Source organism: Galleria mellonella, unplaced genomic scaffold (genome assembly GCF_026898425.1).
Source record: "Galleria mellonella isolate WM207_F2 unplaced genomic scaffold, CSIRO_AGI_GalMel_v1 utg117, whole genome shotgun sequence".
In the NCBI taxonomy this organism is placed as follows: domain Eukaryota; kingdom Metazoa; phylum Arthropoda; class Insecta; order Lepidoptera; family Pyralidae; genus Galleria; species Galleria mellonella.
Window position 1 is genome coordinate 5325980 of NW_026441980.1, and position 22984 is coordinate 5348963.

At 33.2% G+C, this 22984-nt stretch overlaps 3 protein-coding genes across 5 annotated transcripts; 1 reads left to right on the forward strand and 2 right to left on the reverse strand.

Annotated features, from left to right (window-relative positions):
• Positions 1-773: 773 nt before the first annotated feature.
• LOC113511677 (pre-mRNA-splicing factor ISY1 homolog) lies at positions 774-9482 on the reverse strand. Its single transcript, XM_026895358.3, has 7 exons — positions 9206-9482; positions 8814-8836; positions 8062-8225; positions 4104-4307; positions 3225-3374; positions 1756-1847; positions 774-1096 (listed from the first exon to the last, which is right to left on the reverse strand). The coding sequence occupies exons 1-7, from the start codon at positions 9206-9208 to the stop codon at positions 920-922; spliced, it is 813 nt and encodes a 270-aa protein (XP_026751159.2). The 5' UTR covers positions 9209-9482; the 3' UTR covers positions 774-919.
• LOC116413603 (uncharacterized) lies at positions 4325-8045 on the reverse strand. The gene is made up of 2 exons (XM_031913670.2): positions 5994-8045; positions 4325-5700 (listed from the first exon to the last, which is right to left on the reverse strand). Exons 1-2 carry the CDS (start codon positions 7324-7326, stop codon positions 5117-5119), a joined length of 1917 nt encoding a protein of 638 aa, XP_031769530.2. The 5' UTR covers positions 7327-8045; the 3' UTR covers positions 4325-5116.
• Positions 9483-10600: 1118 nt separating the features above from the next.
• LOC128200893 (uncharacterized) lies at positions 10601-22716 on the forward strand. Of its 3 annotated transcripts, XM_052895747.1 has the most exons (8): positions 10601-10911; positions 12999-13227; positions 14452-14644; positions 15162-15245; positions 16327-16468; positions 20335-20633; positions 20786-20919; positions 21472-22716. In XM_052895747.1, exons 2-8 carry the CDS (start codon positions 13093-13095, stop codon positions 21661-21663), a joined length of 1179 nt encoding a protein of 392 aa, XP_052751707.1. In that variant the 5' UTR covers positions 10601-10911; positions 12999-13092; the 3' UTR covers positions 21664-22716. The 3 variants fall into 3 exon arrangements, with proteins under 3 accessions (XP_052751707.1, XP_052751710.1, XP_052751711.1); XM_052895750.1 differs by lacking the exon at positions 12999-13227; XM_052895751.1 differs by lacking the exons at positions 10601-10911; positions 14452-14644 and having other exon boundaries at positions 13098-13227.
• Positions 22717-22984: the final 268 nt, after the last annotated feature.

A 22984-nucleotide genomic window follows, 5' to 3' on the forward strand; every position in this document is an offset into this window, starting at 1 on the left:
AGTACTTAAATTCGTTAATTCACTAATGTGTATATTTTGCTTAGATGAAAAATGTCCGTAAAATATATAAAAAAATAAATAAATAAATAAATTGATGAGAATTAGTAATATTGTTTTAATGGTTCATATCCCTTAAACACTTAAAGTTTCTTGTTAGGATTACAGCAACAATGGCTTGGACAGACGACACACTAAGTCCGCAGAAGCAGACTCGTGTGGTATGCAAAGAAAATCTATTCTAATTTGACGAACAAAAAAGTATACCGATGTTTAGTGCACAGACTAGGTCCTAAAATTACTTTGTAGTTTTTTTTTTTTTTTATAAAAATAGTATAGTTATTAGGATCTCAAGCTTGGGCAAACCACAGATATAGAATGAGACAGACGACGTAAATGTTTCATTTTATATGAAAACTAATGCATGTTTTTAGTTACCGTAATATATTTCCCTACTTTCCACCATATGTCCTGTTAACTATACATCATCAACTTTCAACTGTCCTCTACTGAACATAAGTCTCACCCTAGGGGGGTATTGCCATTGCATTTAGGCTTTAGAGATGTTTTAAGAGCGACGCTGTTGTCCATCCCTCACCCTCCTTTAGTCGCCTCTTACGACATTCACGAAAAAGGAAGGGGTGGCCTATTCTATGCCGGAACCATACGGCCATTATTTTAATGTAGTAAATAAATATAAATAGTTTTATATTTATTTATACCAAAACAATAATGTGTACAGGTTTATTTAGGGTGTAAAAATTAAAGACTGTACATAGCTTATAAATTTGGTAAGCACACATTATATTTTAATTTATCAACTCATACATACCAAAGGGTACTATATATAAAAACAGTGCTTTTTCAATCTAATTAAGAGTAACTTAAACCGGTAGATATTAAATTAAAATATATATGTTTATCAGTTCTCTTCTATTTTGACATCTAAACATCCGTAACGTTCTAGTAGTTCCTGTTTCTTTCGCCTAAGTAAAGCTTCCTCGATGTCCTTTTGCGATGGTACCGCGACGTGTGACGTGGCTTTACTTGGTTCCTCTTCAACATCATCATCATCATCATCTATTCTCTTATCATCGGGCTGTAAAAAATATGGTGTTTTATAACTTTCAAAAATATTTAAAAATTTCAGGCTTTTTAAATTGGTTAACAATTGGGAAAGGTATCGGGTAAGACAGCAATATATACATAAAACTATCAAAATTAATCTAATCAAATGTAACCAAGTATCTCCATTTTTTAGTTAGTGTAAATGTATAATGAAAACATGTCTGTAAAGGTTTTGGTGAAAATCAAATCGTAAGATATATAAAAACCTCTTACGATGACGTTACGACGTTCATTTATGCTAATATCTGAAACTGTTAAACTGACTTTAATGAAATTTTGCTAATGTATATATAATCTTTATGCAGATGATGATCACGTGACTAAAAAGGTGATAACAATGGAAGAAGAAAAGAGATGCTGTGCTCGACCACCTGATTGCAAACAATAAAGAACGACATGAAATGTGCAAATGTGAGCGAACAGACAACCCATAACCGTATGGTGTGGTGCAGGACTACTAGGACAGATCTCAAATAAACTGGGATAACAGCCAGGACAGATGAAAAAGAAGAAGCTCTAAGCTTTAACTTGAAAGATAGAATTACTTTTTATCTCAACAAGAAAAAAATGAAGCCTTATATATATATTACTAGTCAGAATTTAAAATAGTGACTAGTTACATAAACTTACATCTTCTGGATAAATATTTTCCTCTTCAGGTAAGTCTTGTTCTTTATTTTGTTCCCTATTTATTTTCCATTCTTCAACAGCCTTGGCTATCGCTGAAATTAGAAATATTATATGTATTAGCTTTTTTTTTTATGTGCTACAGGTATATAAAATATCTATAGACAATAATCATCATCATCATTTCAGCCATTATATCTCCACTGATGGACATAGGCCTCCCCCATAGACAACCATAAGGAACGGTCCTCAGCCACCTACATCCACTGACTCCCTGTAATGCATTTGAGGTCGTCACATCATGTAGAGGAGAAGTCGTCCTACACTACGTTTGCCCGTACGGGATCGCCACTCAAGAATCTATCTTTAGGGCTATGTCTGTTACTTTGGTTCTTTTGCGGATATTCTCGTTTTGGATTCTATCTCGCAAAGAGACTCCGAGCATAGTCCTCTCCATAGCCCGCTGAGTAATTTGAAGCTTTTACACACGGGCAATCGTGTAGGATCATGTTTCGGTTCCATAAGTCATCACTAGCAACTCGCACTGATTAAAGACCTTTGTCTTCAAACTCTGAGGTATTTTGGATGAAAAGATGTGACGTAGTTTTCCGAACGCTGCCCAGCCGAGTTGGATTCTTGGTCGAGGTCTTTGGTCGACCTTTTGGTCGAAGTTAGAGTTACCTATTGGGACAATTTATTCCTGGTATACATACTCGTCGACAACTTCAAACGTAGTGTTCTCTATCGTAACCAGTATAGGTGTGACATGGACGTTAGACATTATTTTAGTCTTGTCCATGTTCATCTTAAGACCTACTTGTTGTGAAACACCATTGAGGCAATTGAGCATACTATTCAGATCCTCCAGGGATTCCGTCATGATAACTACGTCATAAGCAAATCGAAGGTAAATGACGTATTCGCCTTTGATGTTCTTTTTCAGTCCAAGAGCTCGTAAACATCTTCCAATACAGCTGTGAAGAGTTTCGGGGATATGACATCACCTTGTCTCATACTTTTCTGCACTGGCATGGATTTCGTACTCTGATTCTGTACTTGGATAGACATCGTAGCCTTACTGTACATACACTTCAACACTTCGATATACCTATATAGTCAATCTGGCATAGTTGGAAGGACTTTAGTACCGCCCATGTCACGACCGAATTAAAGGCTTTCTCATAGTCCACAAACGCCAGACATAATGGCAGATTATACTCTTCGGTCTTCTGTATAATCTGCAGTAATGTATGTATGTGGTCTATGGTGCTAAAACCTTTTCGGAAGCCAGCTTGTTCGGGTGGCTGGAAGTCGTCAAGTTTGCGCGTAAGACGATTGGTCAGGACTCTCGAAAACTGTACGTAGACGCGATAGACAATAGGCATCTAAAACATGCACGCTTACATGATATAAAACAGCTAGCAAAGCTGATTCTATACTTTCAATATTTTCGTACTATTCACTAATATTACCTTTTTTCTCAGCTTCTTGTTCTAATGGTAACAACAGACCATCATCATCGTCCCTGTATCCGTAATAGTCTGCATCCACATCTCTCATGAGGTCAGCCCTTGTGCGTCTCGGCGGTGGCGGTGGCTCTTGCTCAAACAGTTCTCTCACACCTGATAAAAATATCTCGTCATTATAGAAGTTTAAGGGGCAGACAGAAGCGGTATATTTTCTAGGCAAACTAGGCACGTACCTAGGGGTGCATTGTAACAAAGGGCGCAAACGTGAAATTTTTTAACAAAAAAAATAAAAAACCTAACTTATATACCTAAACATATTTACACAATTTACCCAAACATTGACATAGCCTTAATAATATGTATAGACGGCCGTTAATAATTGCAGTGGTGAGCGGAGTTTTACCTATATAAAGAGAATGAAAAATTATCTTCGCTTCACAACGACAGATGTTAACTACTATTAATGCTAATTTGATAATTTATATAAATTAATATTTATTAAGTATATGCCCCGCTAGAGGGGTGCCAATGAGGTGTTTACCTAGGGCACTCTCGACATTTAATCCATTTCTAGGGACAGACACATTTTAATTGTTAATCATTACTAAAACTATTTTTTTTTTCAATATTTTAATATTTTTAATATTTATTGTCCCACTAAAGGGATGCTGATGAGTGTATCCGTCCATCTTTGGGGACAGATACATTTTAATTTTAAATCATTGCTAAATTGATATTCTATTTTAATATTTTAAAGGTAATATGTATATAGATAATTTTCAGCGTAGATTATGCCTTGTGGTCCTTCGAACCGGATAGTTACTCATACAAGTATTAAATTCCTTAATTACATAGTACTAATTACATATTAAAAAATCTAACCTGGTAAATCTTTAGCTGCTCCAAAGTATTTGTATCCTCTGTTTCCAGGGACTTCTTTTCCGTCTTGATCTAGCATCTTTGGACCGACTCGAGCATGATCTGGTCCGCCGAGAGCTTTAATCTGCACTTCCCAATGTCGCTTTTCTCGCATTAGTTTGTTGATCTCATCATTCAAGTCACGAATGCGAAATTCACCAAGACCAGCTGTATATAAATAAAAATATTAAATAAAAAAATTATAAGCGTCGTATTAGGTATGTACTACTTGTAATTTATAATTACCTTCACTTTCCATGGGTATCTCTGTTGGATAACATGGGCAATTTGTTTTAAATCATACTATTTTGATTAGAATAGAATATGGCAGTGAAATTATAAGGTACCTCAAAATCCATATCAGAAAGGGTAGAAAACGTACAAAAAATATCTCTACAGCGTTACATACGTTTAGTTTACATTACGTTACTTGATGTTAGGTTTCACATTAGCCGCGAACCGTCAACCGTTGAATATAGGCTTCCCCCATATGTGGGGGTTTGCCAGCAGTTGCCATGCTTGACAGGATGTTGACCACCGCAGTTAGACCTTTGGATGATGTTTTAAAAAAGACGCTATTGCCTTGTGCTGAAGTTAAGTTTATAAAGTTCTTAAGAATTGCATATAACTTTATAATACCTATTGCAAATAACATTGTTAGCTTTAAATAATCGTCCCTTTATTTTATTTAATAATAACTGAATAACTATTTTTTATTTCAATCTTGTTACATAATTTGCTGATTTAGTTAAAACATTTTATTATGTATTGTAACTATGAATTAAAAATAGTAATGTGACATAATTATACAGATCGATTTTTGTTTTACTTAGCAATTTCTAAAATAAAAACTATTCTGTAAAATTTTATCCATTTCATGTTACAAAAAATAAATTTTAAAGAGACTAATGAAATTCGAAGGAAAATATAACGTGATATTAAAAATATACTCGATATTAGAACTGAACAACTGAGTTCTAGTTCTTCTTAGATTTCCCTGCCTTCTTTTTGTGTTTGATTTTATCCTTTATTTTCTTCTTTTTTGTTTTTGGTTTTTTCTTTGCAATATCACTAGAACTACATTGTTGTGAAATATGATTATTTTCTATAGGCTTTGCTGATGGGTCTTTTGGTGTAACAAGTTCTATTTCTAGATCAGTCTTTTTATCCTGTGTTTCTAACTTCTTGCCAATTTTTAAAATGAAAACATCTTTTTGGGGATGTATTATTTTCTCCATTTCAACGGGGACTGCACAATTCGTAGGTGTAACATTTATAATCTTATTATCTTTGTTTCCACAAGTCTTGTCGCAACTCCTATATGAATATTTCAGATTGGAAGAATATGTGTTATGTGTTTTGTCACGACTGCAAAGGTCACGTGGTAATTCAAATTGTATTTGTTCACCAGTATTGTATGGTGTACTTTCACATGAGCATAACTCTTGTATTTTATCATACTTGCCCATTCTTTCTATTCTATTACTTTTAGGTACTCTAATTTTCAATTCATTTGCATTTACTTTTGTGAAAATTTCGTCATATTTTCTTGATGGTCCCTCTAAAAATGTACAAAACAATGATAACTTTATATAGCAGCTCTTAAAATTAAGAGAGCATTTATATTTACGTTTCCAATAAACCGTATATATGTACAAGGTGTAACAAAAACAGTAGGTATCATAATATTTAAATTATTTTAACACTATTCATAAAATTGAATTACTTTCATCTTTGTAATCGAGTGAACTTGTAGTATTTTTATAGAATACAAAATTGAATGACTATCAAGATTGACAACTATGCTGATATACCTACGGTTTTATATATAAAACTTAAATTATTAAATGATACCTGGACAATTAGTATATATACAAGGAGGATCCATATAGCGTTTTGAAGATATACTGGACATCTGAGAGATTGGGCTTTCACTTCTTTTAGTTGGTGGATGAGGAGGTTTTTTTCTATTTAGAACTTCTTCGTCCAATATTATTTTGCCATGATCATCCATTTCCACCTTATGACAAGAGTACATTGTCATGCCTTTACCTTCTTTTAGCAGAAAAGAAGCGTCCTGTGGTTTTGGAGAAACGCAAAATGCGGTAGTAATTTCTTTGCCGAGAAATGACATTCGGATTGTCACTTCAATAACACCTATACATTCTAAATTATCTTCATTACCGCAAGATAAATAATATAAATTGTTTGACAATGGTGTAGATGTGGTACATAATATGTTGTCATTTGGCTGTTCTTGTATCCATTTCTTGCATAATTCTTCCCGAAGTGTAATAAATTCAGCTGTAAAGTCCATATGTGTTTCTCCTATTTTAGTTACGCAACTTGAACACGGCGGTTGTTTCGTTAATTGTAAGACTATTTCAAACTCTCTTATACTACATATCTTGTCATAAGTTATTGCGAATAAAGTAGACTTTCCTACATTCATTTTGTTGAAATTGTCTATTTTTCCATATGACGCATCATATAATATTATTGGTTGTTTGCCAAGAAAGCTTGCTGCAATCACGAGATTGTTGTAATCTATTTCGAAACAATCGCATTTCATTTGAATTTTGTTTACAATTATCTCAATTAAGAATAAATGATATGGAAAATTTACATCTTCCTCTTTCGTCACACATAAATCCTGTTTGGTCTTAGCAATGTCTTCTGACAAACTCTTTATTGACTCTCTTAAAGCATTAGCTTCTTTTGTAAGAATTTCTCCCATAACAGCAATTTTATCGACGTTAGTGCCTAATACAGGTGACAAAGGTGGATCAATATTATTAGAAAGTGATTTTACTGATTCTTTGAATTCTTTCAAATGATCACTAATTAATTTTCCTTGCGGTTCAAGATTTGTAACTATATCTCTAATGATATCTCCAGTATTCTCAGTTTTACGATTCACGCTACCTGGACTTGTCTGATATGATTCTAAAGACTGTTTAATACTTTTGTCACTTTTCAATGATATTTTATCGGGAGTTGAAATTTTCGGACTAATTAAAGGTAGTACCTGTGGCGCTGATAAAGACGGTGCGTTGGGCTTTTCATTTTTAACAAATAATGAATCTTGAGCTTGAAGCGTAGTTTCATTTTGAGTATGAATACTTGGTTCTTTTTGGGTTTGCAAAATGGGCACTTTTATTTCACTTCTGACTGAAGAGGATTTCATTATCTTAATATTCGTTTGTAACTTTAAAAACTGTGATTTAACTTACATTTTATCAGAAGTAATGTACAATAACAAATTGATACATGGCCAAATAGATTAAAATGAAAGTGTTTTAAATTAGGTAAAATGTCATATTTACATATAAAATTTAAAAGCATACCAAAGATAGAACAAGATATAATGCACGGAATGTAATGGTGGCGAATTTAAATTAAAATAAGATTTACCTAATAATTTCATATATCTATTAATTCTTTTTTTTTTTTTTTACAAAATTCCTTAAATACTAATAACAATTAAAAGTAATCTCCCAACGCACCACACCGAGGCAGCGTACCCAAGATACTGGCAGCATTACCTCTTTGGATTGCCAAACTTATCTTTTGGGCAAAGTAGCTACCAGCTCTTGGGTCACCAGTAACCTCGATGAGGCGCGCTGCGATCGTCCGATATTAATTATTAATACTACTTATTTCTAATTTTTTTACGATGGACATTAAGAATAGTTTATTAAACAAGAATGCCTAATATTTCATCCTAATAGTATTTGCAGAATGATATTTATAAGATACCATATAAAAACCATAATTAAATTTTCATTACAAAAAAGGAAGAATTTCTCAATTAATTTGATTTGTTTTATGTTACCGATTTTGATAATTCTTTTAGTTTACTCTTCTAGTAGTTTAATGAACTAAAAATTTAAATTATTCACTATAATAAATTATTATGTACCATTTTGTATCTGGGCAACTTTTTTGGCAATTTCTCTAACAATCTGCAGCCGCCACTTTTCAGCTTGCTGTAGATCATTACACTCTGATGCAAGATATGGTCGTCGTTCTCGCTGTCCACCTGCTTCCTGGACTTGTGCTGCTCGCCACCGAGCAAGAGTGGTCCTGAAAAAAATTATAGTTTATAATATGGGAAACTCACAATCATTGACAACCTCAGCAATGTAATGATAGGTTAGATGCTTATCCCATATCAGATCCTGAGTATTATCTATAGGGCAATTTATTAAATAAATTATTCAAAATTGGCTTACTATGAGTGTTCTATTAATTAAACTACAGTATAACTATACAATGTGCATTTTGAAATAAAATATTTATTATGATAATTTCTGTGAAAAGTATTTTTTTTTATGCAACTTAGAATGGCAAACAAGCTGACGGCGCACCTGATGGAAAGTGCTAACCGTCACCTATAGACATGAGCAGTACCATGGATATAATATACTGTTTCGCCCATGATACTCTTCATCTCTTGCACAAAAAAATAAAAAAACGTAGATGACAAATGGTTGAAACTATAATAATGACAGAAATTGGGGTATTGTTATAATTATATTTAGATTAAGTTTGACCATTCTTTATAAGTCTGTAAAGAATACGTTGAAATGTAAATGGAAAATGGTTGAAATAATGACAGAACTGAGAGTACTGTTATAATTGTTTTTATTTAGTATACTTGCAAACACTTACATTGCTTTTTCTGCATTTCTGGCCTGTAATATAAAATATAAAAAAGAAATTAATGATTACTGACCTAATTTATATTTATAAGCAGTATTTGTACTGGGGACACACTAGTCAATAGCCCCTATTACAATAAGGTTGTAGGACTATTGTTAGCAAGACACTGTTGATTTCCAAGTAGTTCACCTGGAAACTAGCATGATTAATTATTTGTGAATTCGTCACGATGGTTCAATTACGGAATAGTCTACTTTTTCTATATCTTCTATCAAACATATTATTTCATTATTATTATATTATTTCAAGTTTTTATATTATTTTAAGTAGCTGTCTGGATTTTAAATGTTATTGTATAATTTAAGATTATTTGATCGTTTTTGTTATTAAAATTTACTTACCATGTTTTCAAAGTATTAAATTTTCGTGTATATACAACAAAATAAATTGTTGTCACTCACAACAAACAATATTAGTATTTTTTAAAATTTAGCTGAAGAATATTTAGAATACCTATAGAAAGTTTTGAATATCTATAGAGACAGAATAATTATTTAAGTAAATTAAATTATAAGGGCGGTTAATAAATTAGTTTAATGTTGTTGTTGTTATGTTTATAACATGGATAGGTTAAGTAAACTTTTTTCTATCTGTTACATGAGGGAACTCAAACTATCAAGACAAATGTCACTGACTGTCAATGCCACAAAACCAGTAACAGCTACGTTATTAAAGAGTTGGCATTCTCTTCAATATAGGTTAAGGCAATGAAATCCTAGCAACCTATTCATTAAATTTTAAATATTTTTTTTTATATAAAGTACATAGGTCTTTTATGATGTAATACCCTTCGATATCAATATTTTGAACAAACGCATATTATAAATAGTTTTTTTTTAATGGGTGAAAATGACACCGATAGCGCAGGCGGTAACCCCGCCTGCGCTATCGGTGTACACTGGGAGATACCAGTGAGGGGTGATAGGTGAGAATGAAAAGGCAGGTCAGTTAGCCCGTCGTGATAAATTTAGCGATGAATTTGTCACGATATTTTCCAGAGGAAACCGCGTGGAGATCGACTTGATAGAGTATACTGATAGCAATGAGGACTAACCTCCCCGTTACTAACAATCCCTTCCTCCCTATTATAAATAGTACCTACCTACCTACGCAGTAATATTGTAATATTATGAATATTAATGTCTTTTATTATATTTAAATTTCTAATGATTGCATAGAGCGTTTTCTAATATTGTCACTGTATAAATAATGCTCACTCTTAAATAATGTAGCGAATTGACGATTACGAATTGGTGACACTGTACGTATAGTTGTTTGTACAGTTCTAACTTTGGCTACTGTCAATCTTGAGCAATTTCCATACTAATTTTTAATGTATGGTTTTGGTCAGGAAATATCATGCCAATGTTTAGTTAAATGATGAAATTATAATAGTGCCAACTTAACTAACAAAAATATTGTCTAATATGATGCAAATGGTTGCCGTCTAAACTATTTGTGGAATTGTTATAGCTTTGTATTTTATATATTTTTTTTTTTATTTTGACATAGGAATTAAAACTATATATAATTAATATTGACTCTTTTACGAAGTCTACTCTAGAAATTGACCAATTTTTGTCATGAAAACTTGTGTTTACTATCAATAATATTACGAAATTGAAATATCAAGGTAATATTGAATAAATAATAAATACATTTAAGAACGTTATCTTTTATTTTATTTTTTAAATTAAAATGTTCATCAGAACATGGAATTTGACATAAAAATTTTATATTTCTTTTATCATCTGATCTGGTTTGCGATTCTACTATCAGACTATAATATAATTATAATTTATTCGTTTACATCTTGGATATCAGGGTGGCTAACATAACGAGAAAAAGAGATTTTTTTGTGTACATTGGTTAGATATTTCTGACCGAGTCGTTTTTTGTAGCTTGTATGAAGTGTGTTCTCTTATCCCTTGGTTACGTACTCTTTGACTATTGTTATATGTTGTTATTACTTGAATTAAAGAAGAAAAATTACATCGAAGTCCAGTAACTTAGTATTTTAATTATGTAGTTTGGAGTTATAAGAATAGTAAGTAGTTTACAGTTTGGCTTTTAAGCTTTTATAAATCTTTAATTGGAATTTACCTGCAAGCATTGGCTTCATTTCAAATATTGAATCATCAAGTAAGAGATTTGCTTTATCAACAAGTAAGAGATCATCGCGATTATATTTGCAAAATAGCTTGTGTTGCTTTAGTATATTAAAGAAAGAAAATTAGGTAAGTTACTCACTTCCACAGATTTTTATAAACTACCTTATCTATGTAAAATATTTGGCCGAACTAGGGTTGCCATCCGTCCGGGTTTTCCCGGATTTATTCTAGTTTGGAAGACGTCCAGGAAGCGTCGGGGCGGGGTTTTAATTGTAGTGGGATGAAACCCGTGTACTATAATTTATGGATCCGTTCCCATAATTTATGTAAATAAAAACTATGGATTAGTTACTACTAATATTGGGTTTGTTTATTTTTTATTTAATATCTTTAAAGGTATTAAATAAAAAATAAACGAAGGTTGTAAAATAAAGCAAAATTACTCACTTGTCGTCACGATAACGATTAAACACACTATTTCATGCAACAAAAGAGGCTTAAAGTTAATGTTTTCTTTTATCAAGTACGGAGTAAAATATATTTTAATCAAGAAGTAAGTAAGTGAAAAAAGTATTGAAATGTCCGGGGTGAATGCTCCAAAATCTGGGGAACTTATGCTTCCTGTCCTGGTCCTAGGGGGTAGATTTTAGAGATGGCGGCCCTAGACCGAACTAGTATCACGGACTTTCACCATCTTTTTAATGGGTGGAAATGAAATATCAATTATGCCTACCCTATCAGTACATATTGGCGGGACACCGCTCTGTTTGAAGATTGGCTCATCGTGACGAATTCCACTAGAATTAACCACTATGGTTTCCAAGACAACCGCATCTATTAGGTAAACCGTCTGTTTGTATGTCCCTCTAACGGTAAAAATACTGGCAATAGGGGGGGGGGGGGGAAAGATTTGAAAATGGGATGGAAGAGGGATTACACAATTTCACACATTAAAAAACATAAGTGGAGATAACAAGATAAAGGAGGAGAAAAATTATGTTTTTAATCCCTCCCCTTCCCAATCAGATATATATTAAGAATTTACTTGTAACTGTTTATTTAATTATAGGTTTGAAAAGATTTTAACATATACTCTGATTACGTACAATAAAGTCTTTTCATCTGAAGAAGAATAAATAAATTTAATGTAATAACCAAATGTCTATGTGTCATTTGATGACTGTGGTAGCGCAATGGTAGTGCGCACAAATATATTTTGTACAGGAAAAATTTAACCTACAACCTTTTTTCCAATTTCAAGTACTACGTGTATGAGTAACAAACAAACTCTCTTTCACATTTATATAACAGCAGGGATTCATGTGTAACTCAACTTACAAGCTCTGCTTAGACTTAGACTTGATGGTGTTTGATTTGCCTAGATCTATTTATTTATTTATAAAATCCTGTGGTAATATTACAAATATTGTCATTTATAGAAAATATTATTTTCATAATTAATTTTAAGCATTTCGCGTATTTGACATGTATTTTAAATATACTATCGGGACTTAACGTGACCTAGTTGTGAGGCAAAATCATTAAACATTTACCTACAATTTCATCGCATTAAATACCGATAGTGTATTCAAAATATAAAATTGAAACTACCAAGTGTCAATAATCCACTGCATTAATAGTCTATTTATACTATTTTGAAAAAGGTGTGTTTGAATCGGTGTATTGATTTGGAAGATACTAACTTCTGCCCGCAACTTAGTATGCTTGAATTTTAAAAGTAGATAACCACTTAATTAGACCTTCAAAAATATAACTGTATTCATTTTGGTGCATTGATGCCAGAACAACCATACAGACAGACAAAAATTCCAAAAATAACACCTATTGCTCTTATTAAGACTCCTGATATAAATTTTTCTTAAATATTTTTTCTGTACAGTTGTCGTCTAGTTACAATTTTTTTTATAATAGTAAGATTCCATTGTATCTGCCTATCCTGATGGGAAACGGGCATGACGCATAATGTACGTACACATAATATTTTGTAAACGTATTATTTCAGGATTAATGATTCTTGAAAGTCTCGTGTATTGGGTGGATGTTTTTATACAAGTAGTGATTATGAAATTTTATAGTAATAAATATAAAACAACAATATGGAAAACAATATTGACTTAATATGCCCTCCAGAACTGCTATTAAAAATTTTTGAATATTTGGATTATAATTCTCTAATTAATTGTTTATTAGTAAACAGAAAATGGATGGCACTCTCAAAACATATAATAAAGGTAAGGTTGTAATATACTTGGCTTTATTTTAGGTCCTATGCAGACACGATACTTTTAGTATGGGTGAGCGACCATTTTTTACATCGCTTTGTGGGAACTCTGTAGTACATATATAATTATTTGGAGTATGGACAAAAAATATTTATTTAACCACCTGTACATATATAAATAAGATATTATTATTTTATTTGATTAAAAATGTTATTGTCTGCGATATGACAAAATATAACGATTGTTCAATGATATTTACGGTTCATGTATTTGTTTGGACTTATTCAATTTATAAAAAACAAAAAACATTCTGAAATATGATTCTTAAGTGTAAAGCATTTTATTAGTAGAATATGTTGCCGTCAATTTCCATTATAATTATTATATAAATAAAGATATGTAACATTGATACGGCCACTATAATTGTTAATAGGATTAGATAAGAATTTATAACAGTTGTTGAATAATTGCCACCATAGACGCTACTAAAATAATTGACTAGGTTTTAAATTAAATGTCGAAACTTTTAATAGTAGAAAAACTACGTTGCGAGACATGGCATGTTTTTACATTTTATGTTTTTGATGGTATCTCGCTTCTTTTTGTATGTAATCCTCCTTTTTTTTCTATAGTAATATATCTTGTCCATTAGCTACAAACGCAATGCATCACTTGAATGAATGAACGTAATTTTTTAAAATAATATTTTTTTATTTAGTAAAAATAAATAAGAAATTTTTGTATTATGAGATTTTTCATTTTTTCCTTCTTTTATGTGCTAAACGCTAGCTAAAATTCAAAATTTAAAGATCGTTAGAAGTGCCTTAGAATTTCGATGATCGGTGATTGTGTCAGTGACAAAATTAAGTAGAAGCTGATATGGTACAATTATTAGATATATTAGCAATATAACTAGTTATAGCACTGTGGTTATATGGTACACAATGAAATTACAGAGAGATGATCAAAATAATAGTACTACTGTACTCTACTGGACGGGAGTACGGTAGCACTTCAACTTTCTTGAAACTATCATTGAGAATATAGTGTATTCACAAAACAAGTGGCATTTTCTTTTAAATTTTGTTTATAATTTTGCTGTAATAAATAATATTAGAAAATTAAACATATCGTCGGTGTAATATAATGTTCTTTTTTTTTTAATTACTGCTAAAATAGGTTTATCTCTAAACATAGGTTACAATCACAATTGCATTTATTTAATTTTTACAGTGTATTGGATATAATGAAGTTGCAAAGAAAGGTATATACAAATATGACAAATTTAAAATGAAGTTTAATCAGAACACTGAGCCGTGGCAACTGATCATTAACTGCTTGTGGTGGTTTAATGTGCAACGTTGCAATGTACAAAAGATTTATGAATATGATGTGAATGATATTGAACAAATATGTATATGCAATGGTAATGAATTTAGATATCTACCTATTTAATGTTACTGGTTTTTATTTCGTATTTAAAATTAACGGCAACTATGAGCTACACCATGGTATTTTTTATGGATGAAAATAACATGATAATCTTGCCTTGCACTATCGGTATACGCTGGCGAGGCACCAGTGATAGATAATAGGTAATGTTTTCAATAGAAACAGATATTTAATCGATTTTTGATCAGTACTACTATTGGCATGAATCGCTAATGACCGATTTTGCCTTGTTGTTAAGTTTTATTGTTGCAGAGCTTATGTTGTGTTGTTATAGGCAGATTCAAAACATGTAGATTTATAAGATTTTTATAAGGTTATGGCTAAGTTAATGTTATGGTTATATTAAGTTAATGTAATGGTTATGGTTAAGGTTAAGGCTAAGTACATCTGTATAATATTATTATATTATAAAAACAATATAGATAATTTAAAATAGCCACCTAAATGAATGGAAACTAACTTGCTAATCTATTTTTCGTTGTTTATTTCAGAAAATATAATAGTTCGTACAAGTACATCTGTAGAGTATTTTTCAATAGTACGCCACGTATGCATACGAGCACTTTCGAAAACATGTAAGTTTTAAATCTATACATCTATATTATGAACTTTATATGGAATATGACTATGTAAGAATAGAAGAAATAAATGGCATATATATACTGGGCAAGTCTCAGTATAACTTAAGAAATACTGGGCGCATGTCAATAATCGCAGTATGGGGCTCTTTAAAAGGTGTATTAAAGTTGCTTCAGGGTACTGTGCTCCACGCGACGCGGGATATCTACACGTCGCGGGCATCGGCGCTTCTTCGTAGGTAGTTTTTGTACGCTTGGTGTGTTGATCTTACATAGTTGATTCCTCGCTTCGTAGTAGGATTTTAATATTGCTTTTTTTATATTTAATATTGCTGTAAAATATTATGATTTCTATGTATTATGACATAATATCATAGATTGCATGATTTTAAATGAATAATACAGAAAGTTTTTTTTTTAATTTCCAGAATAAATTTCCATTGACTTTCAAAATAATGGTCTAAATTCACCGTTTCAGTTTTTGCCAACCTGTATAATATAAATTCTTGTTGAATTAGTCCCGATGGGTAAACTGACCTGTTTCCATCTTTACATTTCATTCTTCATTAATGCCCTGCCAGTGTATACTGATAGCGCGGGCAGGGTTACCATTCCATTTACACCTATTAGAAAGAAAGAAGAAGAAAAAGAAACTTTATTCTACAGAAATATGCGACTACACCCACACAGGGGTTAAAAAAATATATTAAGAATTATAACAACGAAACTACACACAATATTTATATATAAAAAAGAATATAAAATAAAAAAGACAGAATGGTTTCTATTTTCGTTGATGGGGTGGTTGGTGGGGAACCGTATGGAGGTTGACCTAATAAGATATATTGTTAGCAATGGGGCTGTTAGATCCCATTACTAACAATTCCGTTGCCCCTGTGGTAACACACTTGCCCCAATTCAATGTATATTATTTGCGGGTAGTGACTAAAGAAGTAAAGTAGTAACGTGACTAAAGCTGATATGGTTTGACGCGTATGATAATAAATTGCTTGTGACGTATTTTACCGTTTTTTATTATTATAATATCTTGTTTGTAAATGTATTTGTTTTGTTTAAGGTATTCATTATGAAGCAACTGAATATTTGGTTGTAATAATTTATTATGAAGATGACGTAAACAAAATTATTTTACATCGTAAAAATGTTAACAGTGGCTTTAAAACATTATACTTAAATAACCTCGCCATAAATTGTTTTCTGTAAATATCAACTGTTTTTATTAAATATTATCATAGAATCCTAAGCATATTTTCTTATGACACTTACAACGAATGCTGAAATATTTTATTGAAATTGGGTACTGGGACTCAAGATTATCATATCACCTTTGTCTCTGTCTGTCGTCTGCTTTGAGACCTTTGTTCCACTCCTGTCTCTGAAGTAGCAGCGCTTGCATGATTGTGTTTCGTTTTGAAGGGTGGGATATTACAGTAAAATTACAGGGTATGGTGTTAGTCGCATCATAGAATGGGTCACCCCTTCCTTTCCCGTGGGTATCTTAAGAGGCAACTAAGGGAACTTATTGTCGAGGGATGGGCAGCAGCCCATCTTAAATTATCCCATCTTAATTAAAATATCTCTAAAGACTTAACTGTGGTTGCCAACCCGCTTGCCAAGCGTGGCAACAAATGGCATAACCCCCCCAGCGCCCGGCAGTTCCGCTATTCCTCATCACGGTAGCAGTTACGGTAACAGCGGAGCAGGGGTGCAAAGAATCTTCGGTAGAGATTCCGGTACTAACCAAAGTATAATGTACAATCCTTAAGGACCAATGAAAAGATTTTGGAGCTGGAAGATAAGGTGAACAAGTTACACTGGGATATCATAGGATTTTCTGAAATCCGAAGACAGGGGAAGGATACGATGATTCTTGACTCCGGTAACTTGTTCTGTCGCCGGGAAAGTGACCATCCGTCCTACGGTAATGTCGGGTTCATCATCCGCAAGTCCCTCGTTAATAATGTTCTAAAGATCGAGAGTGTGACCGCAAGGGTAGTATACCTAATAATCAGAATTGGGGGAAAGGGATTGTTAATAATGGAGACTGAGAATCCCATTGCTAGCAATATACCCAACCAGGCCGACCTCCTCGCGGTTCTCCCTGGAAACTATCATGGTTAATTCCTAATGAATTCATTATGATGGGCTAACTGGCCTGTTTTCTCATTCTCATCTATCACCTTTCACTGATGCTACGCCAGCGTATCCCGTTAGCGCAGGCGGGGTTACCACACCATTTTCACCTATCAAAAAAAAAATACTTAGAATTACCAAAAGGTATTCGCTGAAGGTTATACAGGTATCTGCGCAGACTATAACACATACCGATGATGAGGTAGAAGCAATGTATGAGGCCATACATTTCTCTAATACTCAATATACAATATTAATGGGGGACTTCAACGCTAAACTGGGCACAAGGAAAGATGATAAGACAAAAATGGGGAACTACGGTATCGGACAGTGAAATCTTAGGGGACAGCAGTGGGCTGACTTTATGGAGAAGAAGGGACACTTTATGATGAACTCCTTTTTCCAAAAGTGGTCACACAGGAAATGGACCTAGGCTAGTCTCGACGAATACACAAAAAAATTAGATAAACTTCATTATAATAACAAATCGTCATTTATTCAATGATGTCTTAGTGATCGACAGGTTTAAAATCGGAAGTGATCACCGAATTGTAAGAGGCACATTGAGCCTGAATATTATTCTAAAAAAGTGTCGTCTGATGAAGTCTACGCTCCAACCTTCGTATGCTCTTATCGAAAACCCCGAGAGTGAACTTTGAAACAGCGGACGACATCAAATATAAGCTAGTGGAAACTGTTCAAGTAGTGTGAGCAAAATTTTGCAAGACTATGCTCAAAAAGGACCCAAAAACTCTGTGATCGCATTCTAGATCTTATGAGGAAATGGTGTGAATTATGGTCCTAGTCTTCAACGTCAGAATATAAACAGCAATAGACAAATCTCCAAATGTACACGGTGTGATATACGCCAGTTCAATACTATATGTATTGAACAGGCAATAGAGCGGAACCAAGGCTCCGAAGTGTCCAGAGATTTTTTGATTTGGCTATTGGGTGAAGCCAACTGACAAAGTAGAAGACCGTTACCGGGGGTATAATTTCCGCCACATTTGAAATTTTAATTGATATTGAGAAGTTCTACAATGGCCGCTGTACACAACGTCATTTACACTGCATACCAATGCGAATAATGATTAAAGCGCTAAAGTTAACCAACACTATTGTGATGATATCCCGGACATCAGTTTGCAGGAGATTGAAATGGCTCTCAAACAGCTTAAAAACGGTAAGGCACCAGGGGAGGATGGAATTATAGCAGAGCTTCTGAGAGCGGGTGGAAAACTGGTACTTGCAGTCCTTCAGAGGCTATTTAATTTCGTCATCTATAACAGTGTTTCGCCAGAGGTGTGGAGCAGAAGTGCGGTAGTCCATTTCTTCAAGAAGGGTTACAATACCCTATTGAAGAACTATAGACCGTTATTCCTTCTGAATCACATCTACATACTGTTTTCTAGAGTCCTGACCAATCATCTTACGTGCAAACTCGACGACTTCCAGTCACCCGAGCAAGCTGGTTTCTGAAAGGGTTTTAGCACCATAGACCATATACATACGCTACGGCAGATTATACAAAAAAGCGAAGAGTGCGTATAATCTACCATTATGTTTGGCATTTGTGGACTATGAGAAAGCCTTTGATTCGGTCGTGACATGGGCGGTCCCTCCAGCGGTGCTAGATTGACTATTGGTATATCAAAGTGTTGAAATGTATGTACAGTTAGGCTACGATGTCTATCCAAGTACAGAACCAGAGTACAAAACGCATTCTAGTGCAGAAAGATGTAAGACAGGGTAACGTTATGACGTCATATGTCCCCGAAACTCTTGCATTTGAGTTGCACTAGAGGATGTTTTCAAACTCTTGGAGTGAAAAAGATATGGTATAAACATTAATGGCGAATACATCATTCACTTTCGATATGCCGATAACATAGTAATCGTGGCGGAATCCCTGGAAGATCTGAATACTGTGCTCAATGAACTTAATGATGTTTCTCAACAAGTAAGTCTTAAGATGAACATGAATAAAATTAAAATTATGTCTAACGTCCATGTCACACCTATATCGGTTATTATTGCGAACGCTAAAACACTAGCTCGAAGAACTGATAACCGATGACGAAAAAAGGTTCTTGAATCCTCTGACGACCCCCCCCTAGATGGAGTAACATGTTTTTTTTTATACAACTTTCACGGCCCACATGATGGAAAATCCCGTCGCCTATAGACATGAGCAGTACCATGAACATAACACAGTTTCGCTCATGATATCCCCCATGCGTTACTATTCTTGAGGACTCGGATGTTATTCTTCTGTACCCAGTAAATTCACGCCATATCCCGCCCTTCAAATCGAAAGCCATGCAAACACAACTGCTTCGCGGTTGAAACACGAATGGGGCAGAGGTACCCAAGCAATCGACTTTTGTATCTGAAATGCATTACAGGGAGTCAATGGATGCAGGTGGCTCAGGACTGTTTTTTATGGCAGTCTATGAGGGAGACTTATGTCCAGCAGTGGACAAATAATAGCTGAAATGATGATGATGATACAGGGTACGGAGGTATAACAGTTTAGTATTCAGGAAAGGGAACGTATGAAAAGTATCATGGGCGTCACAGAATATCCTATGATGTTAATGACTACAACTACTTTTCATCTGGTGAGCCGTCTACTTGATTGCCATTCTAGGCTGCTTACCAAAAATTCCAAATATTGTTAACTAATTCAATTTCATCTGGTTCTATAACACTAGTACCAGACGGAGACTTTGTACAAAAGTCGTTTGTTTGGACTCTGTCCCATTTGTTTTATGTTTAGGTGACATATGGCGAAACAGTATACTCTGTTATGTCCATGGTACTGTTCATGTTTATAGATGACGGTTAGCAGTTTCCATCAGGTGGGCCGTCAGTTTGTTTGCAATTCTAAGTTGCCTAAAAAAAACTATAATTAATATTTTTATTTTAGGGTTGAGGAGCAATATTTGTTGGTTTTATTAGATGACGGCAGCCTTTGGTACATTTCCTGGAATGAAATAAACTGGGAGTCTAAATTAATAGCTATATATTATGAGAACAGGGGAACAATAGTTACGTTACATTTACATCAAGACTGGATTTACGGCATTTGCCAATGGGGTAGCTTATACTCTGTAAACATGAATGGGGGATTGAATTTCGAGAAAGTCTGTGACTTCAATATACCAGATTATGCATCACAGAATATGGATCCATTTTTCTTTGACAAATGTAGTATAGTCGTTTCAGGTAAACTATCTTTATCTTAAATACAAAACAATTTAAAATTTATGTTTGTAAATAAACTATAATGTTAAATAATTGTACCTAACAATAACGTTGCACTATTGTGTGTGCGCTCTGATCTCTAAGACTTTTATAAAAAAAACTTTTTTTCTTAGTGCCGAGTAATATGGAGGTCAAATATACTGTTTTAATGATTAATGACACCAAATACATAATGCTTGAGAGGCCTGGGTTGACATGTGCTACGACCCACGGAGAAATGTTGCTGCTCGGCTACAAAAATGGAAAGGTATAAAAAACAGTAAATAAAAATCTAGATCTATATGACACACCCCTTCCTTTCCAGAGGGTGTCGTAAGAGGCAACTTCGGGAAACTTATTAATTGGACAGCAGCCTTCCTTTTAAAATGTCACGATGCCAACGCACTTGCCTAGAGTAGCAACTACTGGCAAGACTCCCTCAAGGAGGAGGTCTATGTTCAACAGTGGACAGTTAACTGCTAATATGATGATGATATGACGCTTGCGACGTTGTCCACCTGAAATTTCTTTCTTAAAATTTATAAGATTTACAAGATTTTTCCATAGGGTTGTCACGTTGCCGACGAGCAGTCAACCGTCGCATTAGCAGGCATACAGTGCCTCTGTAAACTAGCGGAATTTTTTCTTAAGAATTTTCTTACAATTCCCGGGTTCTATAAAAAAATATACCTTTCGTCTTTCAGAAAATCTTACCCTTAACCGTTTTTTAATCGTGTTAGCCATTAAAAATTGTTTTTCGGTGCTATCCTTCTAAAATATTTACGGTGTATATCATATTTCAAATGATGTTTTGTTCTAGGTGGAATTTTATGAACAAAAATCAATAATAAGGAATTATCCACCAAATGCAACATTATATCTAACAAATTTTGTTACACCTAGTCACGATGACTTAGCAATTATTGGGCTGGATGTATACGAGTCGAACGCTTCTCACCATCTATTTATAGCCACTCGACATAAAATCTATGAAATATTGCTTAGCCATTAATCTCCGTAATCATTCAACGGACAAGATCTCATTAAGTTATTTAATGACAACGCGCGCGTGGCAGCCCTGCTGTTGCAAGCGTTTAAATACTAGGTACTAGGCGGGCCGATGCTTGATTGCCACTATAATAGTGTATGAAAGTACTTACCTTATCTAATTTACATATGTGGTATGACTGTAGGTATACATTTATATTTATATTAATTTAAATTTTATAATGTCAGTTTGTTGTAAAAAATATTATAATGATGGGGACTACTTATAAAACCAAAGTTAATATAGGTAACACGGTGAAGTGAGTATTTATCGTACGTACATATATCTACGTAGCACGAAGAAGTATGCTTAGATAGTCAATCTAATAACTAAGGATAATTTTCCTCCTTTCATTTTCATTCCTTATATAAATTAGACAGGCTTATAAAATAACGAGCAAACTCGATTCTAATAAAAAAAAAAATGCAATAGTTACATTTTTTTTATAATTTTTTTTCTAGCTGGACAACGGGAATTTAATGAACTTTACCGTTTTCTATATATCTGTTTCTTTCGTTTTTCTTTTTCTTCAGTCTCGCCTCGTACATTCAATTCCCGTTGTCCAGTTAAATTCAAATATTTTAAAATTGATGATCATTTTAAAATAGTTGTTATAATATATTATTTTTATTGTTTTTATACGGAATAGAATCGAAATCATTAACTACTCGTACGAACATAAAGTTTTTATTTTAGAAATTTTTAGAAAATGTTACTGTTCGAACACTAAAAACTGACAGTAACTTAGGATTTATTCCATTTATCAGTGCCTTTTCTATCTAAAAGATCTACTCAATTGTTGAATGCTATCCGTATTTTATAATATATGAAATTTTGTAAGGTTGAATGGATGTTTGTTACGCTTAAACGTAAAAACTACTGAACAGATTTGGATAAAATTTAGTACAAGGGTAGGTTATATCTCAGCACATGTTATGCGCGCAATAACTAGTAAGCCAATGCTTAAACCGTCTGGTATTTTTTATATCACTTTATACACCGTGGTTTTATAGATAATAATAATATATATATATATATATATATATATATATATATATATATATATATATATATATATATATACAAAGGTTTTATGTACGAAATAAAAGTAAAATCATAATTAGTTTTTTACTTGCCATAAATTTTTGACAAACAATGTACAACCAAATAAATTATTATTAATTAGATATTAGGTATGATATGCAATGTATAACATGAATCCTGCATAAACTAGATTCATTTAAGTAACGAATCTGAATACATTCATATTTAGGTACTAGAATGT

What these genes read in the sequence shown, in the direction of transcription:
- LOC113511677 (XM_026895358.3), bottom strand. An exon ending in AGAAATGCAGAAAAAGCAAT is followed by an intron (nt 8,226 to 8,813) that starts GTAAGTGTTTGC and finishes AATTTTTTTCAG; the next exon opens with GACCACTCTTGCTCGGTGGC. An exon ending in AGTTGCCCAGATACAAAATG is followed by an intron (nt 4,308 to 8,061) that starts GTACATAATAAT and finishes ATTTATATACAG; the next exon opens with CTGGTCTTGGTGAATTTCGC.
- LOC128200893 (XM_052895747.1), top strand. Translation starts at nt 13,093, where the DNA reads ATGGAAAACAATATTGACTTAATATGCCCTCCAGAACTGCTATTAAAA. An exon ending in ACAAATATGTATATGCAATG is followed by an intron (nt 14,645 to 15,161) that starts GTAATGAATTTA and finishes TGTTTATTTCAG; the next exon opens with AAAATATAATAGTTCGTACA. An exon ending in ATGTAGTATAGTCGTTTCAG is followed by an intron (nt 20,634 to 20,785) that starts GTAAACTATCTT and finishes TTTTTTTCTTAG; the next exon opens with TGCCGAGTAATATGGAGGTC.
- LOC116413603 (XM_031913670.2), bottom strand. Translation starts at nt 7,326, where the DNA reads ATGAAATCCTCTTCAGTCAGAAGTGAAATAAAAGTGCCCATTTTGCAA. An exon ending in TATATATACTAATTGTCCAG is followed by an intron (nt 5,701 to 5,993) that starts GTATCATTTAAT and finishes GTACATTTTTAG; the next exon opens with AGGGACCATCAAGAAAATAT.